The sequence below is a fragment of the Labrus bergylta genome, chromosome 13 (genome assembly GCF_963930695.1).
Source record: "Labrus bergylta chromosome 13, fLabBer1.1, whole genome shotgun sequence".
NCBI classification, from domain to species: domain Eukaryota; kingdom Metazoa; phylum Chordata; class Actinopteri; order Labriformes; family Labridae; genus Labrus; species Labrus bergylta.
Genome location: NC_089207.1, coordinates 16,957,845 through 16,980,326, shown reverse-complemented (window position 1 = coordinate 16,980,326; position 22,482 = coordinate 16,957,845). Strand labels below are relative to the sequence as shown.

Below are 22,482 nucleotides of genomic sequence, written 5' to 3'. Positions count from 1 at the left end.
TAGCTCTGTTCAGTCTTTTCTGTCAGGTGTTAGTTTAACCTCATGCTGTAAAATAATCCGCTCCATACCGAGTCACTCAGTAAGCTTCATCCCTTTTGAGCTAGGGGTTGAAAAGCTGAGGATGACGATTGGATGAAACTGTCATCGCGATAAATTAGTAACTAAATAGAAAAGTTAGTAAATCTGAAATTTAAGATTGGTTGGTTTGACTGACTAATATTTCATTCTTACTCTAACAGAGCCCCCCGTGACCATCTTCAGAAAACTGGAAGACCAGAAATTCCCTGATGGGGCGATAATCTCCATTGAGTGTGAGCTTTCAAGACATAATGTCGATGTGAAATGGCTGAAGGCAAGTGTGGAATTACTTCTCATGACCAACAGTACTCATGACTTTAAATGTTTGCTGGTCTGAAATTCGACAGCTCGTGTCAATTGTAGTCCATCAATTTTGTGTTGACCAGTATGTAACTATATATAGCAAAATTAAGAAAAGCATCACATAGTTTTAATGAATAAAGTTATTAGTTTGCCATTGCTTTAACTTCATAACTGATTTTTGTTATTGTTTTTTTCAGAACGGGGTCGAGGTTAAGCCGGGCAAGGACTTGCGCATTTATGCAATGGGAAGGAAACGTTTTCTTCAGGTCATGAAATGTAATGTCAGTGATTCTGGAGTGTACACCTGCGATGCTGGAGATGTAACTACGTCCTGCACTGTGGAGGTCTATGGTAAAGTCCGCTGTCTAGATACTGTAAATTATACAAGGTCTTCTCGTTTTAAAGTTTTTATTTTGGTATATGTTGCATAAAGAACAGCAGCAGTTGGGGCTACATCATGAAAGCAAAATGAGATGTGTAACTAATTCAAAAATAGACTTGAATCGTGAATCCAGAATAGATTCTGAATCGAATCATGACCCCAAGAATCCAAATCGAATCGAATAGTGAGACACCTAAAGATTCCCAGCCCTATTAACATTACTTAGAATATTATCAATATGAAAAGGGGGGGGGGGGGGGGGGGGGTGAGGTCTTTTGAACCGGGGCCTTGCTTTGAGTTGATGACACAAAAATGACATAACAGTGCTTTGATATTTACTGTAAAACACTAACATTTAGCATACAAACTACAGTTGTATACTATGGTTCAGAAATAAATGTCTACCCATTACAGCATTATATTTTAAAAGGAGTATAGTGAATGTTATAGCACAGACCTCTTCCTTGCTGCGCACTAATTAGATATAAATTGAGTCTTGTAATTGTAAGGGATGTTGTTTTTTTGTTTGCTTTTTTACCATTTGAATTTGTTCAAAGGTAATAGAAAGCTGTTTTCTTGGCAGAGCGTGAGCTACAGATCCTACATGGTCTTGAAGACCTGGACATCCAGGAAGATCAGAATGCAGTGTTTGTCTGTGAGATCTCAGTGGAGGATGTGCCGGGAGAATGGTACAAAAATGGGGAGAGGATACAGCCCACCAGCACCGTCAAGATCCGCCAGGAAGGTCAGCATCAAAATCAGAAACACATGTTCCTGCATGTCGGCTGATGATGTGTGGGTGTGACACATGACCTAGCCTGTAAAAACATCCAACTTATAAAAAACTGAAAAATATGGTATGTGTTGACATGTAAATTGTCATTTCAGGGACCAAACATTTTCTTCTTATGTGCAATGTGCGAGCAGAGGACTCGGGAAAGATCCAGTTTGTCGCCAGACAAGTTGAATCTGTCGCTCACCTGGGGGTGGAAGGTATGATTTATACATATTAGAAGGTGTTCATTCAACAGGGTTGGCTTATGAATGAAGTTTTGTAGTCCTTACTCATAAATTACACAAGATTTGAATTTGCTCAGTAGAGTTTATATTTTTCCCCACAGAATATAATTATTGCTGTTTTTTTTTTGTTTTTTTTTACTGTAAGCGCTTAAAGCTCTACAACTCATTTCTGGTCGTATAAATTAGGGGCCTTGTGGGGTAGAAAGTGTGTTGATTTTGGCTTCTGGAAACATTAACTCTATAATCAAGTCCCACGATGTTTTAATTTCCTCAGTCTTCCATTTATAATGTGATCACTAAATACTCCATTGTCCATTGCAGAGCTCCCAGTCAACATAGTCAAACCTCTGCAGGATAAGACGGCCCTTGAGAAGACTCGGGTGCTCCTGGATTGTGCTGTATCAAACCCTAGATGTAGCATCCGCTGGTACAAAGGCAGCAACGTCATCCTGCCATCCGAGCGATTTGAGATCTGCAGTGAAGGCTGTTACCGCAAACTAATCATCCAGGAGGTGGCGCAACATGATGAGGGCACATACAGTGTACAGGTTGGAGAGCATACATGCTCTGCAAAACTGACCGTGGAGGGTAAGATTTTGTAATCAATACAAGCTCTGTGGAGTTGACACAGTCAACTTTGGCAGTCACACATACATATATATATATTAATTTGATTGTTATTGCTATACTCCACAGCGAGTACAGGCATTAGTGATGGATGCCATGTTTTGAGTTGCAAGGCTTCCTTTTTCCCAAAAAAGTGTAATAAAGACCAACCTCTTGTACTGAAGCTTACACAGGGAATGGAGGATCACATACATAGCCTCTTAGCTCCATCTGCTGGCCAAGCAAAGCTAACACATGTAATGTCTCTCCTTTTGTTCTCATTTTGGCCTTAATTTCCATGTTATGGGGATAAAGGGATGAAACAGCCACACTTTTTTGTCTTATTTTAAACAAGTGTATTGTACAATATAATCAATCCTGTAAAAACAAAAAATAATCCGGCACAGAATACGTATCTAACAACACCTCCAAAACTGTTTGAGTTGGAATTAGTTTGCATAAAATTGTAATAAGGCAGTCACACTTAAATATAAACTATATTTATGTGATTGTTATTAGAAATCAGGAACTGATAATATAGCAAGTACAGGCATAAGTGATGTATGCCATGTTTTGAGTTACAATCCTTCCTATTTTACCAACAACTCACTCCCAGAGTGGAATAAAGACCAGCCATCTGTACTAACACTTACACGGGGAAGGGAGGATCACATGATGGCGAAGCAAAGCTAACACATGTAATGTCTCTCTTGGATAACAGCACATTTATTCTGTTTGAAGCTAACATTTGCCACATTCTGGTTTAATTTTGGCCTTAATTTCTATGTTATGGGGTTAAAGATGAAACAGAGCCACTGACGTCGCTGTTAATTTATTAGTTATTGCAGACTATTATTCAACTTTCTGAACACTAAACTATGTCATAATAATCATATGTATAAAATAGTGCCCAGAACATAGCCAAAAAAGGAAGATTGTTATCAAACAAGCAAACAAGCCCAGTTTTCTTTCTTTAAAAACAAGTGATCATACATATGATTAGTTTGGAAAAATGCAAAGGTTACTTTATTAAAAATTGTTCTATAAGTATAATAGGTCAGTGCCCTCCAAAATGTTCTCACCTTAAATATATAGAGGTAGAGGACTGAAGAGTAATCATTTCCATAAATAACAAAACGCCCTTTTCAGAGCAAACATTTTGACTTTATGAAGTTTTGATGCCTTACCCTCGAGTTAGCTCCCTCTCTTGCAGCCAACATGCCGGCGATGTGAAGCCCATTTCCCCCTGGCTTGCTGGTACACTTTAAAAGAATTTCTGTAAGCTTTCTGTAACTCTATAAAGATGAACATAATGATTCCAATATCAGTTTAGTTGCATTTTTTTCAGACTCAAATACAAAAATGCAAAACACTTGAAGAAATATAAATGTATCAGAAAGAAAACGATATATTGCTTATTATAATAATAATAATAGTAATAAAAGTAATAATAATAATAATACAAATAAAAAGTAGCATCAGGGAGATCTTGAGCTGTCGAGGGGCTGGATGTTCAAGCAGGTTCTAATGACTTAAATACAAAGCATTAAAGTTATTATTACAAAAAAACAAATGAAATTGACAGGTACTTCATCAAAATGCATATTTCTAAATGTACAACCCTAGCACACCTAATGATGTTTCTAATAAAAAATAAACAAATGAATGCAAAAAGTAAACATCACCAAGCCAAAACAAATCCTGGACATGATAATTCAAGTAACACATTTTACATTTTGTCTGTGGGAAAACAGCTGGAGCACTTCATTAATTCAAGATTTACGGTAAAGCAGATACATTGAAAGTTACACCGCCATCAAGTGAGCCGTCTTTTGCAAAACCCCGGTCAAGCGAGCCACCGCTTGAAATATGATGCGCATCTACGGTACGGGTGCTTGGAGCGCCCAAAAAGGAGGAATGCGGCCGCGTATTTCAAGAACTTGAAATAAAAATGAAATAAGAATTTAATTACAACAATTGTATTTTATTTTGAAAAATCTAAGACAGGTGACAATAAACTTTCAAAGGATTCTTGTTCCCCATGTCCCTGGCTGTTATCCTGAGAATTTTCTGGAGATTTAATGTAAAGTTATTTAAAAAAAATAAATAAAGGTAAATTCTGCTGAAACTGCATAGAGACACTTTGATATTTTAGTCCTATTTAATATTTTATTTGATCAAATCTATGAAAGGTGACAAATATCTTTCAATTGATTCTTATTCTTCGTGTCCCTGACTGTTGTCCTGAGAATTGTCAGGAGATTTTACTGTATAGCTTTTGAGAGAATTAAAGATAAAGTCTGCTCAAATTACATAGAGACACTTTGATATTGTAGTCATATTGAATATTTTATTTGATAAAATCTATGACAGGTGACAAAGATCTGGCAATTGATTCTTGTTCCTCATGTCCCTGACTGTTATCCTGAGAATTTTCAGGAGATTTAATGTAAAGTTATTAAAATAAATAAATAAAGGTAAATTCTGCTGAAACTGCATAGAGACACTTTGATATTTTAGTCATATTTAATATTTTACTTAGAAAAATCTGTTAAATCTATGACAGGTAACAAAGATCTTTCAAAGGATTCTTCAAGTTAATGAGATGATTATGTCAGCTCCAGCATTAGCTAGCGAGACACAAACAACACAGGACAGACAAAGTTTAAACTTAGCAGACATAAGCTCGGTCTGACAGCCCTCTTCATCCTCTTCATCCTCTTCATCCTCCTCGTACTCTTCATCATCTTCCATCTGCGGCATCACTTGTGAATTAAAAGCCATCAAGCAAGCAACTGTAATCTAGTTAGTTTAATTCAAACTTAACGCGGTCCTTTATCAGCTGATTCTCACCGAAATGGTTCAACACTTAAAGAAACTAGTAGAGAAATGTTTGCAGTGCTCTCAGGCAAAGTTCATGGGTAAGCGTGAGCACGTCACTGTAACGTCATTACGTAAATTAAAAATATAATTTGAATTTTATAATATACATTTTTATTTTTGTCAAAACAAATCGATATTTTAATATTTAGGTAAATATTACAGTTTATTATAAACGTTCTCACTTTCACCAAATTACTAGTTGGAGGCGTGGCTTTTGGAGGACTGGCTCCGCCCCCTCCAGCCACCCTGTATTAAAATGAAGACAAAAAGACCCCTAAAGGTGATTGGAAAGAAAAAAAAAGAAAAAAACAATTATGCATTTAAAATGACAGGGTTAAAATTTACACAAATAAAGTGAACAAAGTTAGTCAAAAAAATATGGACGAAAGCTTATTTAACTGTGGTAGGCTATTATGATAAGACCAAGGGTTCCTAATGGTTCTCAGTTTTCTTCCAATTTAAGTAATTTCTCTTTTTGAAAATAAACATCATTCCATTTGATAACTTCCTAATATTTTATGAAAAAACTGAACATGGGATATTTTTTACACAGAGACATAAACATTTTTGGCTTTTAGATTTCAGCATTTACAAACAAACACAAATACAAAGATATGGGCTTTGTGTGGCTATCAAGACAAGGCCTGACATAAAAAAATATATATATATTTTGTGAACCCACAATTTCCTTTTGTCTGTCTGGTTATTCAGCCCGGTCCCTGCAGATGGTGCGGGAGCTGAAGGATGTGGAGGTCATGGCCCCGAATGAGGCCTGCTTCGAATGTGAGGTGTCAGTCCCGGTCCTCAAAGCTCCGGTGTGGAGTCTGAATGGAGAGCCCTTACAGGACAGTTCCCAGGTTAGCCTGGAGAAGATGGGCACGGTCCACAGGCTGACCCTCAGACAAACCTCCCCGGACATGAGTGGAGAAGTGGAGTTTACCTACGGGAAAGCAAATAGCCGAGCACAGCTTCGAGTACTTAGTAAGTAATAGAAGTATAGCTGATTTTGTGTTATCTTCAAAGCTTTTCTTTTACGTTTTTTTAGACTGTAACTTTACTTACATTGTCAGTAGAACATACAAATGTAAAATACATGTTGCTTTTATACACTTTTTTGAAAATACTCTGTCACACAAAGGGCAGGAATCTGCTAGAAATAAGAACATAAAACCATTAAGAATAGAATGAGATAAACTTTCTTTAAGGTGGATTTATCACTTGTCATTCAGAGCCAGCTTTGAAATAGAAAAGTTAACATTTGGCATTTGGTAAGACTGATTGTAAAGCAATGACTTCAACTAGTTTTCATGTGTGTTGATCACAGCTCTTTGAATGGGAAGGAAGCATTTTCGACTAATTTCCCCTGGAGAACAATCTTTATTTATATTTTCTTAAATTACATTTTAAAGTGTCTTGAAAATAGTCTTCAGTGACAGGCTCAGTTTACAACAGAGTCTTTATTGATACGAGACCAGGTTACCGATACATTGACCTTAACCATTCTTAAACATAAATCTCCCAAAGACAAGCCATTTTGTAGGTAACTATGTCAATATAAAGGGTGTCTACATGTTAGAACTGTTCACATCTGTGAAGCATCAGATGACAGAAGGCATTCCAGTAACTTAAACTGGTAAAAATTATTTAATACATACAGTAGGACAGTTGAAGAGAGAAAGGAAATGTGGGAGGATGATTTGTAGAAAAGGGCCATGGCCGGATTCGAACCCGGCCTGGCATCCCAAATCTTGAGTCTTTGCAATGCATTCATTCCATATGATGTCCAATCTTTCTCAAATATGCAGAATCATCTCTAGAATTTGTAAAAATGCTAAATAATTTGATTAATATGCATGTTGAGGTTTATCAGCCTTTTTATAGCCTTAGTGGTAACACTGAATTTAAATGAGCTTAACCACATCCAACCAATACCGCCACCAGACCTCCCATTTGTAAACGTGTTGAATGTAATTCATAAATGAACCACTAGATGGAGGTAATGACAAAGCTTTGACTTGGCTCATATGGTCAAATCAGCATCCTAAATTAGAGAGTCGGTGTACTGATGCACTTTTTCAAATAAGGAGAGAAAAATGTGCTTTAATGTGATTTTCTTTTAATCTAGATCTATTTAGCAAAACAAACTTAAAACAGCATGATAAGTCAATAAATCCATCATATATAACAAAACAGATTCATAAATCCTTCAACCTGATTCTGAGTTGGCAGCATGACGTGTTAAGTGTGTTGCATGACTTGGCACTGCACATGCAGCACATTAGTAATAAATGCAGTAAATGCTTTGGCTCCTTGTATGCTGCATTCTGTAAATAATATAAGGTGTTTATGATGCATCAAGGGATGTAGGTCAGGCATCACAGAGCACACAGACCTACAAAACCTTCTTGGGCTTTTTAAATGTGCAGTGCAGTAAACTAATTTTAGCTCGATTTTATTATGTGGGCTTATAAAGAAAGGGTATTAGGTTCAGCGATTGGGCTTTGGTGGTGAGCCTGGTCAAGAACTGATGCGGTATTTAGGGCAAAGCACAGCACAACCAGAAGGCCTCTTCAGCTTTGAAATGAAACAAAAGTAAAATGTATGTGTTCATAAACTAATACAGACTGTGTCTTCCACTACGTTCATTTGATTGCTTTACTTGTATTTTATTTTGAAGGATCAGAAACATGATGCAAATGTATTAAATGTGAGGTGACAAAGACAACCAAATGAATTCCATGATTTTTAAAGTCTTGTAATAAAGCCACAGTACTCTCTGTGTATTTTGAATTAGTACACTTTAACATAATATGTTTGAATGCATGAACAACTTGTAACAGAGCAGTTGTACTGCACATGCTGTTTCTTGTTTCGCAATGAAAAGTTGGAGTTCTTCCGACCACGGTGAACATCAGATGAGGTTTACACAACCGCTCCCTCTTTGTGGGAAATGTAGTTATTACAACAGCTCAGAGTAAATGATTATATAACCAAGTGAAAGATATCAAAATGAAAAAGAAAAAAGTACTGACAGTTATAAAATTAAATAATAATATATAAATATTGTGTACTGCTACACCTATGGATGGATAATAAGAATATAGCAGGCATGCCAGTAGAATAGTTGTTAGTGTGTGCGCCCCATGTACAGAGGCTGTGGTCCTTCAAGTGGGCGACCCAGAACCTGATCAGTGGCTCTCTCTCTCTGATTTCTGACTCTATCCACTGTCCTATCTCTACGATAACAGCCTAAAAAGCCCAAAAATGAATCTTTAAAAAAAAAAAAAGGCTTCACTGTAAAATAGCTTGTACTTGGGAAAGACACTGGTAGGTCATTTACTTCAATCAAAATGCTTAAATATTGGGAGAGCAAAAGTGTGTTTTTTTAATATTATCTCTGAGTGTGTTCAGAAATAATTTTTGAAATATATTCAGAAAAAAGGATTTCATTTCCATTCCTCAAAACAGACTTTTACTTTTTCCTGGTCAAATAATAGATTGATAGATAGATAGATTCAGATTTTTTTTTAAGCCCTTAAAATCTGTCAAATACAACAATGTTAGAAGTAAAATCTCTCTGTTGTGTGAATGTCTCTTGTGTACATCATGGGCCAGAAGAACTCGTCATAACGGGTCTCAGGTGGATGTTGATTACTTTTAAGTGGTCTCAAACAGAGATGTTTAAAGAAAAAATGTTTTTAGCAACTGTGCTTTACAAAAAAATGTGAATTAAAACTTGTCATAGAATGGACAGTTTACACGTGACAGGATTATATTTTGACAGAATGAGGTCAGACTTGTTGACTGAAGCTGTCGGGTCCAGTCTCATTTTTTCCTCTGCTCATATTTCAGGTGATCCGTGAGTGACATCTCCAATCTGTCATCGCCTGATCGACACTGATTGATGCTTTTAAGTTGTGACATTGACATCGCTTCTATATCTACAAACAAGAATGTCTATAAAAGTGGTTTAAACAGGGTTGTGATGAATATCATGCAGTTCAATTAACTGAGGGAGCGTTGTTGTTGTTGTTGTTTTTTTGCATACAAGGAAGTAAGATCTGACTGTAGAAAAATGTGTCATTGTTAGAGTGTGCGGATGTTTTTCACAGTTTCTTAATCATAATGCAACGTGCAGTTAAGATGTAAATAATGTTCTGTGTGTACGTGAACTGACTCGAACTGTGCTGTGAAAGTTGATGCTAAAATGTGTTTTTGTGACAATAAATATTGGATTTAAATACTTAAAAAACCTAAAGACGTACTGATATAATCAAATTACAGTTTGACTGAAGAGTTCAATAAAGTCAGATATGGAAATAACCGAATGAATAATGCCATGTCTGAATACATATGTACTTAAAGAGATTTTAAAAACACGGCGTTTGAAGTGTAGAGGTGTTTTGTAATACCATTTGGGTGTAGTTCACTCTATTTGCTCATCATTTTTGACAAAATCAAACAAAAGAAAAAAGCAGGAAAAAATAACATTTTGCAATTTAGACCTCTGTCCTGACCTTTGAACTGATCATTTGTTTGTCTATGTTATGTAATAGTATTAATGAAAAGAGGAAACACAAGTCATAGTCAAAACGGATGTGCATAATTGCGCAACATCCTTAGCGGTATAATCTGATTTGCACTTGGTGTGCTTTTAAAGTCTTCTTGGTGACAGTGTGTCAGACTCCAGAGGTTAGGGCATAATGTTTCAATTGACATGTATGCATGTACAATTTACATTTAGCTTTAGGCTGTAGTCAGGATCATCCGGTTACTTTTAGCCGTTTAAGACTATTTAAATAATTTGTTCTTTTTTGTATTGATGACTGGAAAGACTTTCTGTCTTGTAGCGAGGGGCTTGTAATGTAAATACATCGGGCCAAAAAATTGGGAAATCAAGGAAAGAATGAGTCTAAAAATAACTTGATCAGTTTGACTTGACACTGATGATCAGGGTGTGTTAGCTTCAATGTGTTGTGTTTGAACTAAACAGCGACTGATACTTGTTTTCATATCACATCTGTTCCATTTTCCATCTTTCCATTTGACTTGTTTTCACCTCTGCCATGTCGTGTCACATGTTCAAAACGCATTCAAAAAAAAAGGTGGTGACTTATGATCTGTTTCAATAAAACATGCTTTATTGACACAAGGTAGAAATATCTCTAGTTGTGTGTAGTTTTTTTTTTTTTTAAATCAATCGTATCATTAATCAGCAGCAATTTTAAAAACTCACTCGTTTGAACCAGTTTCTTAACTCGAATCACAATGTTAATACTCGTGTTGCATTCAGTAAAAAAAAGAAAAGTTAAATCATTATTTAAAGACAGGTTATGGTTTTCACGTATCTTGTTTTTAAAATATTAAACAATGTCATTACTCACACAGGTACAATCACGCTGAAACCCCCACACACACACATACAGAGAGACACACTAAAAGATGTCTGCTTCAAGTCTCCCCCATGAAACTGGATAAACAGGTTAATAAGCATGTTACATCCGACTCCACCAAAGGATCCAACGAGGAAAAAACCTGTCACGATTGAATTCATCAAGGTGTGCTTTCAGATATGTTTAAAGGGGAACTCCAGTATTTTTAATCCCAGGCCGATATATGATAATATAATATGTTTTCATAAAGGTGTTTTAAAATATTCAAAAGGTAAAAAGATGTTGAGGCGTTGCTGTTGCAGATTGCTTCAGTACGCAGCCACAGGACAGCCTGTACTTTCACCACAACAGCTCGTGTTTGGCACCGACAAACTCCAGATATTATCAAATGCATCTGACAGCATTGAGAAAGGCAATAAGGATACATGTCCTAGGTAAAGTGAGATCATTTGTAATGATTATTTGAGACCATTTTTGCCTTTTGTGGGTAAGATAGATGGATAATATTCAGGAAAGAGAGAGGTGAGAGATGACCCCTATGATCCCTTTCCAAGCAGAAGCAGTTTCTGCTTTGAAAAGGGCAACTTACTTTAATTAATCATTTACAAATATATATATTTTTTGTATGAATCTATTCCATAATGATTCAGACACTCTGAGCCTCTCAGTAGTAAAACATTGCAGCCTGCTCCATGGCCGGCGGCAGCAATAATTTACTTTTTGTTCCTCATTCCTGCACGGCCTGCTCAGAGTGTCAACTCAGCGGCAAGGAAGTGTGGACAACAGGAACGCAACTGAGAAATCCTTCCTGCATATTATCCCATATGCTCTTTTGTAAAGCGTCTCAAGATAACACTTGTTATGAATTGGCGCTGTACAAATAATGATTGATTGACTGAAGTCATTTAGACCCAAAATCTGTAGAAAGAAAAAAGGTTTAGAAATACTGAAGGTTTCCCTTGGAGTTTGAATGGACGCAACTCCGTCCTCCTGATCAAAACTTTAAATAAAGATGCATATAAAACCAAAATGAAATGATTGGACACACTTAAAAATCAAGTACAACCTTTTTTTTTCCATGTGCAAATCTGTGTATATTAAAATTCAGTTCAGGAGCAATCAGTTAAAACAAGAAGTCTCTCAAAGATCTAGACTGAATTTCTTACATCTCTTATTCAGGTTTTGTTGGAGTTTGCAGATATGAGGTTGATTTTTTTAAAGAAACAAGATAATGATGTGTTGTGACTGACCTGGAAACAAGACAACAAATAAAAGGGTCAAAACACATTTAAAAAAAAAAACAAAGAGAGTCCAGTATGACAGAGTTTAGTGATTAGATCTCATCTATTATCTGAAATGTAGTTAGTAAAGACTACAATAAATCCACAACTGGATATGGCTTCCCATGATTACTATTCCAGTTTGTTTCCAATCTGAAAGACGAGAGCTGTCATGCTTCTGGAGTCTGATTCCACCCCAGCAGACAAAACTTTACCAAAAGACGCATGATAAGTGCAGATCCAAAATGTTCATTAAAATGCATCACGACATGTTATAGGAATTATTCAACCAACACACTTTCTCTAGAGTTAATGATTGTCTTTGACTACACACACATTCAGCCGTGTTTGGCTAACAGAAGGAAGTCGATGCTATTTAAGGGGAAGTATTCGATGACTCTATGATCTGTGTTAGAGCTTCGAATGCTACATGATACTGACATGACAATTACTGATGTGGTTCATTTGTACAATGGCGTTGAACGACCGTTCACACAATCTAGGCTTACATCACACTTATATAGGTCACTGCTGTCACATTACGACAACAACAACAACAACACACTAGCTGCACTGCAAAAGAAAATCTACAGAGGTCATTGAATCTCATATTCAGTGTTATACTAACAAAACTTCCTGATGGACTTTCCAGTGTGAAAGTATAAAACCCCTCCGAATGATTTATTTTTACCTTCTTGTGCAATAAAGAGGAAGAATATGAGATTTAATGACAGGCATTTTTTTTGCAGTGTGGTCCTTGTAGTTGGAAGCAGCGTGGAGCCTTTGGCCCACCAGCCTCCGTGGCCCCGTGATGACAGCTGCTGGTGATCATTTTTTTTTTTTTTTTTTATCCCACTATCCCGCCTCTGTTAACTTGAAGTCCTCTGCTGCTGGAGAAAATCATAGATGTCGTCTACTTTACTCAGTCTCTCAAAGAAGGGGATAAGATCGAGGAGCTCGGTGTCCGACATGTCGTCAAACCAGGACGCAACAGGAACCTGGAGGTTTAAGGGAGCAAGGGAAGATGACATGAGAAGACTTATACTCAACAACAGACAGATATGAAATACTCTTTCGAACAAATATCTTTATGTTTGTCTGAGAAACAACATACTGCATTGTCTGGATGGAAGATGTAGGAGGCCGGGGAGTTGTCAATGATGATGACCTTGTTGAGATCCCTTCCTAAGCGGCTCAGGTCTTTGACGTAGTTCCCTTTGTGGAAAACACACGACTCCCTGAAGAGGCGACTCTGGAAGGCCCCCCATTTGTCCAACAGGTCTGACACAGGATCTGCATACTGAAGAAGAAGAAGAAACAGGAAAACACACAAAGAAGCTTTAAACAATGCAGAGCCACATCATGTGTTTTTAATTCTAGGACCCTAAAGAAATGATGATCATTTAATAAACTACAAGAGAAGCTGAAGGATTATTAAGGACAGAAAAAAATGTTGTCTATTTTGTGTGAGCGATGAGAAGCCCTCACAATGTCGTTCACTCAGAAGTAACAGAAGAATCTTTCAGAACCAGTTGTTGAAAGGGGGGAAATCATGTGATATATATTAAAATACTGAGCTTTAATGTAATGAGTCAGGTAAAGGTTTTGATTTTTTAGTAAAATAATTATTTCCATTTGTTATTTATCATAAAGAAGGTCTAGGCACTTTCTAATTTAATAAAAGTATCAAGGTGCTCTGCACACAGCAACTATTCATAAACTATGCCTTTAAATGAGCCATCAGTATCCCTACAAGCCAGACCCACATCCATCCATCCATCCATCCATCCTTTATCTATACTGCTAATCCTGCTTAGCCAATCCCAGCTGTCACTGGGTGAGTGGCGGGGTACACCCTAGACTAGTCACCAGTCAATCACAGGGCTGACAAACAGCCAGGCACACCTACGAGCAATTTAGTGTCTCCAATTAATCTAACCAGCATGTCTTTGGACTGAGTGAGGATGCTGGAGTGCCCCAGGGGAACCCATGCATGGGTTTAAGTCTCTTAATAACACGCCACCAAGCTGGCAAACTACAAGACAGAAAATCGTCTCGGAAACGCTGCACATTCATTGGATGTCGGGAAGCCATCTAAATCTAAGTATAAACCCAGTAGGGCCAACAGATCTGAAGGAAGCAGTCAGCTGGTTGGACTGTGAGACAGAATAAAACTTACTGAAGCTGCCATAAACTGATTTCCCGGAAACAGACGAGAAATAACTTCATGATGATATCAAATAGACCCCCAGACACAAGACACATTCAGATCTAAGATACTTTTGCCTTTCTCTGCCAATGTGAAGCATTTTGAATTTGGCCTCAAAATATGAAGCGCTTTATTAATAAAGCTGCTTTGCTCGCCTTTTCTTAAAGAGCAGCGCTCAGTTTTATTATTATTAGCTATAATTGTAAAATGTGGGGCTCTCTGGCCACTATGTTGTTTTGACTGTTTTGACTGTGCAGAGGGGTAAAACTCTCTTCAGAGAAGCTATAATTATTATTTTTTTTTTTTAAAGATTTATTTTTGGGCTTTTTGTGCCTTTAATGGAGAGATGGGACCGTGGATAGAGCTGGAAATCAGGGAGAGAGAGAGAGCAGGGAATGACATGCGGGAAAGAAGCCACAGGCTGGACTCCAACCTGGGCCGCCGGCTTGGAAGACTACAGCCTCCATTCATGGGGCGCGCGCCATCCACTGCGCCACCAGCACCCTGAGAAGCTATAACTTAATGATGCTTAATGTATATTAGTCTGTAAATACTGTGGGACTTAACAGGCTCTTTAAGGGTCTCATGTTTTAAAGTCAGCCGTGTAAACTTGAATATTACGGCCTACCCAGAAGCTGCATCACATTTCAATGCACAGTTTGTGCACGAAGAGACATGCATGTCAGATATAGAGGAAGGGCAACATTAAAGCTCAGACATATTTAAACCAGAAGGATTTGGTTTCCCAAGATGGTCTCACGACATAAACTCCTCATACGGTCACACGCTGTAGACAAACACGGCACATTCAACCTCATTAATCACAACAGAGTGAGTCACCCAGTTGTAACTACAAAGCGAAGTCAAGGCTGAGGTTAACACAGTTTGAAGCAAATGTTAGAGGTTAAAATGTCAGAGCAATCCACTGATGGCTATCATATTAAATCTTATTCGTTAAGGAGCGTGTAGAAGGTCAACCATAAATCAACAAACACTCGGCTTCCAGTTATTCAAAGCAAACTGTTACAACAGGTGTCACTCTGCACGTCAAGTTTGTTTGTGTTCATGCTATGACGAGTTACAGATGATGAAAGCAGAAGTCTCACCTTCGATAAGCTTGCAGTGAACAGAACGCACTCGAACATTTCGCCCATCCTCTTGAGGAATTCGTCGACGTGGGGTCTCTTTAACACGTAAACCTGAACGGCCACAAGAAAGGAGGGAGGGTATTAAATCACAGTCCCCTGACACAAATGGTTCAGTTTTTAAGAATAGGATCAGGAGAACAAAAATGCCAAAAGGGAAAGTGTGAACACATAAAGGAGAGGGGCTACATCTGACCTGCCAGCCAAGAAATGATTAAAAGAGAAATATACTGGCAGATACAGCGCCAGCATCGAGTAATTAATAAAGGCAACATGGACACCTTCAGAATATGCCAGTGCATATGAAGGCGTTTCATATAGAATATGCATTTTAACTTTCTGAACATGACACCCAAGTTTTGATCAAGATGTCATCCATTCAGAGTTTACACCCCTCATCCTGTGTTGAGCTGTTAGAGACTCGAGCTGATCCCTGAGCTGATGTATTGTGTTATATTAAATAAAATAATGTGCATTTTGTGGTGTTATTCATGGTGAGCACAGATGGCATTTTCTCACATTAACATGATATTTTTTATCATATTGATGAGCAATGTTGGCACCAATTTGCATCTCTACATTTTCATTTTCAGGAGTCAAAATCTTAGTAGGATTTTAAGACCATACTGGACATTGAAACACCAGTAGGTACATGACTACAATGTACATGACTATTAACTTGTCTGTTGCATTCAGACTATGGATATTATATTTTTTTCACCAGGCTTTATTCTAGCTCATCAAGCCAGCCCCCTTTAACCTCTGCATTTACATTTTGCAATCATTCAGTCCTCCCTCTGTTGTCCGCCTAAACAAGGAGTAAACCCACTTGTACTAATACTGATGGTATTATCTTTATACATTCTGACAAAAAAATATTGCATTATTGTTTCCCTGATATTTATGTCTCTCATTAATAAGAACTGAATATGTTTTTAAAACAGTACAAATGTATATTCACTGTGTCTCAGGACACATCAATGAATGCAGCCTAATCATTTCTATAAACGAACAATATGCCTTATGTGAGAATTGTCCTCTATATGACTAATAAAAGTAAGCTGACAACATTATGCATCCCTACTTATGATGTTGTGTGCTCTGCGTATGCATTTAAAGACATTGAAACCGTACATGTTTGCAGGTTCAGTTATGAGGCACTGTGGTGTGAGCTGCTTTGCAGGTTGTGACAGACAGGTGTAGAGGGAGCTCTAAGTAATCAGTCACGCTGCACACTTCTTGCTTTGCTTTCAACAACATCTAGCTCACTTTGGCCCGCATTCTCTAACACAGTGGTAAACATTGTGCTTGGCTGGCTGCCTGCTGCAAACTGAAGAACACTTCAGGTGACCTTCCCACTGACTTTACATCTTTCTACTTCCCCTGAGATGCTGGCAGCCCTGTTTCTGAACCAAGTCGTCCCGAATAGGCTTTCCCCACTTTAACAAGCCTATCCTGGATTACTTGAAACAGACCCAGGCCCTTTGAACAACAAGGCTCTTCTGTCTCCTGGGAGGCCCAGCACAACAGTTATCATATGACTCCTGCAGGGAAAAGTCACCGCCATTTCAGAGCACCAACGAGCAGGGCAGAATATGCGCCAAGGAGCGAGATTGATGGCCAGTGATTTCTGAGAAGCCTGCCAGGGTTTCCTCATTTCGTCAGGCCATGGAAATAGACACCTGCTGCTTGGAGCCATCAACAGGGTGGGCCACAGCTCTGTCAAGCTGATTGCATACAGTTTGTAATGCAAACTCAAGTCAGCGGGCAGTATTTCAATCCCTTACTTTTGGATTTGTTTGTTTTTTTAAGATTTTGAAAAGCATAGATTTTGGTGTGTGGCATACAGACTGGTACACGCCCATTCAATGTTGTCAACCCTGCTTCCATAATGTTTCCATGTTTGGGACTTTCAGCAGAAAATCTAGCAATCATTACAAAGCTGCATGAAAGTGCTTGGGCTTGGGCTTTGACATTGCTTTGATGATATTCACACAAAATTAAAAATCAAATACAGATTCAAATGATCATTTCATCACGTCAAGTGCCTACCTGGTGAACCGTTCCATCAATTTCCACTGGAATGATAAAATCAGCGTTGTTCACTGGCTGTTGAAAAAGAAAAAAGAAGAAGAGTTAAACACATGAAAAAGAGTATTTTATTGATGATCACCAAAGAAAACCCATGCCTCCTTATAGAGATGAAAGTGAGAGCAAGAAATCTGACATGAAGATGTGCCAAACAGACACGAAGACGCCAACTCTCAAATCGCTGTAAATAATACGACTCCTGTCACTTCCATCATTGAAATACAGGCGGTCAGGCTCTACAGAAAGTGACAGGGTTATAAAAATATCTCATGTCTTTAGGCAGGACTCACACCTGAAATACAGTTCTTGCCGGAAAGGTGTAAGACATCACACCATGGCCTGAGTATGTACACTATGAGGTAATGTAAGGAGCACAGAAGGAGTTCACAGGCAGCGATCATGAACAGAAAGTGAGAGCATGGACAGTTTTTTATTCTCATTAATGGAGCAGGCTGGTTTTTTCTCTGTGCTGTGTTTGAATATTTCTATGTAAACTATAAGAAATGGGAATGACAATGACAATTTATTTTCCTCTTTCCTGTGACACTCCAAATTTCCGAAAAGTATTTGGAACTTAAATCAGCCTGAAGTTGAGCGGGACCTCAGTTTTTAGTACAGATGTAAAACAGGTATTCACAGCTGCTTAGTCCTGGACTGATCTGCCATCTCATGGTGCCATTACCTTTCCTGCCACAGGCCCAGTCTGCTTTCTGAGTGAGCAGGTACTAACATCACAACACAATCCACCTGATGGCAAAACTGAAAACTCTCAAGTCTTCCTTAACTTTATTTGTCTAATTTCAAGTCAAAAATATGTGAAAGCACTTGTTTTAAGACAAAATATAAAACATAAAAAAATTAGGTCTACATTTCTTATACAGTACTGAGTAGAAATATCTGGATAGCACATTTTACTAGTGCCTTGAAATGCAAAGTTGTATCTAAATCATTTAGATAGTGCTGTACAACTGATTTAGAGTAAAATGTGCTTGCCTCCTTGGAAGATATTTCTACACATTACAAGCAATGCAGGACTTATTTTTCATGTTTGACATCTTTTTAAAGGAAGTGTCCGCACATCCAGCTACCTCATAAAGTCAGAGCATAGGACATGAAACTATCACAATAAAAAGACAAAATCACCACTCTTGCTACTCGGCATTACCGATTGATGCCAAGTAAGAGTAGTGTACGTGATTTTGTCTTTTCAACTCGTTTTATATCTTGAAATACAATACACTTCGGGAGAATGTCTTAAAATAAGTCAAATGAGATATTTTTGACTTGAAACTAGAGTTACACTTTCTTAGATGAGAGATTTTGCATTGATAATAGTTCATTGCATCTTCCTACAACCGCTCTCATCGAATTTTTTTTTTTTTTTTTTTTTTTTTATCTTCCCCGGGCTAAAATTAACATGTAAATATTCAGAAGATCAAGCTCATATTTATACATGCATTTAAAGTGATGTATACTCCTTACCCTGACATAGACATACTGATTACTTTAGTATTTTATTTAATATCTATTAAAAAAAAAAAATGTTTTTGAAACTAGGTCAATCACCTCTACCTTTCACTTTTCCCGTACCTGTTTCACTGACTTAACGTTCTTTTAGTGCATGGTCAGACTAATAATGTGTTTCATTATGCACCTAGTGTTAAACATGGAGTTCACCGAGGCTGAGCCTGTTTACACATAGCGAGTGCTGATATCCAGTGACATCCTTTAGGACAGTCTGTGACCTGAGAAGGACTAAACACCAAATGGCATTCATTACATAATTTGTCGTGTAAAGGAGTCTTGACTTTTGGCATCGATTACTTTGTTCACTGAATGCTACCTTAAAAGGCAAACTGATCAAAAGGACACCAGTTATTTGTCGACTGAGAGCGTTTGCTGAAATGTTCATGCACACTACACACGGTGCAGAAGTCACTGAAAAGCTTCACAGCTTGTGGAAGAACAAGTTGATTAAAACTTTGGTCAAGTTTTCAAAAAGCGACCTTCTCTGAACCGTTCTCGTCCTTCGAAATGAATCTTTCCATCTTCAAATTCAGACTTGAATTCCTTTTTTTAGGGTCTGACTTTGAAAACTGGCGTGCAGGTGGGTTTTTCATGGTGAAACCAGAGCAGCCAAGAAATGAATGCTTAATGCTTATGTGGCACGTGGAGCCAGTCATTTAAGATAAAAATAAGTCATCTGCTCCCTAAACATATGTTAAATGATGAGGTGCAAATCCTTGAGCTATTTTTACCATCTTTAGCTTGGCAAGTATGTTGTTTTCTTTGACGGTCAACGTCGATGACAGCGTCAGAGCTATTTTTGAACACTTGCTAATTTTAAGTAATTTAAAGACACATTAAAGAAGAAGAAAGGGAAACCAATGTGGACTTCAGTTTTTTTTCAGATTAAAGTAAAATAATATACAATGATCTTAAAAAATATATTTTCAGTCCAGTTTTTTCATTTAAAACAGACCCAACAGTTTTAGTATAGAAACACTTTATAACCCTTCAGATAGTTTTGATATGAGTCACAACTATTAAAAATGTCCTTCATAAAATCTCACTGAGCTCATACTGAAGTCTGTTTGTTCCTCTGATGTTAACATGTCAATAGTTAACCGCAGGTCGTTAATAACAGCTGTATTCAGACTCTTCAACATCAGCTTCATCATGAGATCAAAATACTAAAAGACTCCTCCATCACTCGCTACAGGCAGCTAACTGTGCATGGTTTATCTCAGGTTAGACATCCTTCACACCTGCACACATCATAGTCAAACATTTTTCGACACACAGTGTGTGTTTTAACATAGTGCGTTTTTATCTCCAATAAATAACCATGAGTAAAATGTGTACATAGTGTTTATATCTATTAATATTATTTTTCTCTTTTAATCATATACTGTACACAGTTTCGGCAGATGGCTGATCTGAACGTCATGAGTCTGGTTCTGTGAAAGCTTTCTGTCCTTTAAAAGGAAGATTTTTTCTAAATGTTGCTTGGTGCTGTGTTCATGGTGGATTAATGTTGGGTCTTTGTAAATAACATAATGACGCGTAAAGCCTCAACCTGCTCTTTCTGTAAAGTGTCCTGAGATTACATTTCTAACAAATCTGCACAATAGAAATAAAGATGATTGATAAAAATGTGTTGCCCTCAGTATTGTGTCCACGTCCTTTTATTTTCTTAACTACCGGTAATTACCCCCGACCTTATACTCAAGCTATCGTAACAAGCAACTTTCCCAGATTTGGGGTTCAATAAATATATCTTTTCTTCGCGTAATCACATTTAAAGACAGAAAGTCTATTCTTTTTTTTTAAAGATTTATTTTTGAGCTTTTAGGTCCTCTATTGGAGACATAGGGCAGTGGATAGAGTCAGAAATCCTGAACAGAGAGAGTGTGTGGAATGACATGCAGGAAAGAAGCCACAGGTCGGATTTGCACCTTTAAACGAGACATTACATCTCATTTTATGAAACTTAAAAAGTAAAATTTGCTTTCTCCATTGGAATATTCTTTTTACACATAACCATCAACCCAGGCCTTTCTTTAGTGATATATTTTAAAGATATTTTAGGACATTTTTGGCTTTATTGGAAAGGGCAGATAAAGAGAGACAGGAAGTGTTGTGAGGAGAGAGGGGGGTATGACATGCAGCAAAGGGCCGAGGTCAGATTTGAACCCACAAATACTGTGATAAGGACTACAGCCTCTGTACATGGGGCGCCCCCCTGTTAAATCTTGATGTAGGATGACTTTAAGGACTTGTCAGGTAAATGTGGTTTCTAATAAGTGTAACAAGAAGTTTTTTTTGAATTGGACAAACACACAAATGTGTTTTGAGCAAACACAAACAGTTTTGAGCTCTTGCTGTGTACTTTCTTAATACTTTCTTTACGTGACTACAACTCTCTGGGGAGTTATTGCTTCATGCCAAGAAATAAGGAATGTGCCATTTTCTTTGCAAAAATGTACATTATATGTCAACTAACCCTTACTTTGGAAACCAGCAATGCTGCCATCTCATGCACACAACAATACACTCGGGTTGCCTAAATAATAAAGTCACAGTCTTTCCATTTAAAATAAACATCAGCAAATATGGAAATAAATACGTTTTCTGGGAGAAACATATTTATGCCTCAGCGGTTAAATTTAACAATAGTGGAAAACTGTTCAAACCTCATCAAGGCAGAACTTTTAACATGACTCTAATCCTCACCCACACCAGTCTGCACCGGGATACTGAATGACTTAAAGTAACGCAGCACTCTGATAAGAGGAAAACCATTCATTTACTTCTCTTTCAGATACGCTGACAGTTTGATCAGCTCTCTTAAACACTTTAATTTGAGGAATTTATTTTTTCTAAATATAACGATGTTTCTTCCAATGACCACAGTATAGAATGTATTTTATATAAGACTACAAGAAAGTAGGTCACACAGGCCAACTTACCTTAAATGAACTATGCACTAGTGTTTCATCCAAATCAATCACCACACAGATCTTCCCTGCGTCATTGGATTTCACCCGTGGGAGCAGCGGTTTTGCTGGAACCTGAGGACAAACGTAGAATTGAGACTTAAAGCTCTTTTATCTTAAAAGGTTAACCCTTATCAAAAAGCTCCCCTGGCTTTTCAGTGCAGGTTGCAGTTGCAATATCAGCTGTGAATGTAGCACTATAATGCAAGTAATCTTTGTAAACGTAAGTAAATTACCATCTCACTTTGTCACGAACAACTTACTGCTAATTGTGTGTGTTTCTTGTCACGCAAGAGTCTACATTGTGCTGTGGTGTCTTGTTGAGGGCTTACAGGAAGCTTTGGATGCTACAGCTGCTGCCATGTTGACTGAGCGTGTAAGTATCACCATTCTGTGTTTCATCCTTCAGCGAGTGGTTAAAGATCGGCGTTCGTTAATGTGATTCTGATGCTAAAAACAAGTTGGCTCGACTGAAGAGTCAGCAAGTAACACTTTAGCATGTGTCTGTCCGTGTAGACTGAGCTGCCCACGTGAGGTTAATGAAAGATCTGGAGTTTGACACAGACAATATGCCAAGCTGAGATCTATTTCAG

General features: G+C 37.7%; 2 protein-coding genes across 8 annotated transcripts in view; one reads left to right on the top strand and one right to left on the bottom strand.

Moving 5' to 3' along the window:
* obsl1b (obscurin like cytoskeletal adaptor 1b) overlaps positions 1-9,620 on the top strand; it is a 33,968-nt gene extending 24,348 nt beyond the window's left edge. For all 6 annotated transcript variants that reach the window (XM_065962022.1, XM_065962019.1, XM_065962016.1 and 3 more), the window contains 7 exons: positions 240-352; positions 579-732; positions 1,347-1,508; positions 1,652-1,756; positions 2,105-2,371; positions 5,984-6,253; positions 9,125-9,620. In XM_065962022.1, the coding sequence (XP_065818094.1) occupies positions 240-352; positions 579-732; positions 1,347-1,508; positions 1,652-1,756; positions 2,105-2,371; positions 5,984-6,253; positions 9,125-9,135 (1,082 nt within the window). In that variant the 3' untranslated portion in view covers positions 9,136-9,620. The remainder of the gene's footprint in view (positions 1-239; positions 353-578; positions 733-1,346; positions 1,509-1,651; positions 1,757-2,104; positions 2,372-5,983; positions 6,254-9,124) is intronic.
* Positions 9,621-10,391: 771 nt separating this feature from the next.
* ctdsp1 (CTD (carboxy-terminal domain, RNA polymerase II, polypeptide A) small phosphatase 1) overlaps positions 10,392-22,482 on the bottom strand; it is a 29,040-nt gene continuing 16,949 nt past the window's right edge. For both annotated transcript variants that reach the window (XM_020636562.3, XM_065962023.1), the window contains 5 exons: positions 21,863-21,964; positions 17,352-17,408; positions 15,261-15,353; positions 13,060-13,245; positions 10,392-12,943 (listed from right to left, as the gene is read on the bottom strand). In XM_020636562.3, coding sequence (XP_020492218.1) covers positions 12,815-12,943; positions 13,060-13,245; positions 15,261-15,353; positions 17,352-17,408; positions 21,863-21,964 — 567 coding nt within the window. In that variant the 3' untranslated portion in view covers positions 10,392-12,814. The remainder of the gene's footprint in view (positions 12,944-13,059; positions 13,246-15,260; positions 15,354-17,351; positions 17,409-21,862; positions 21,965-22,482) is intronic.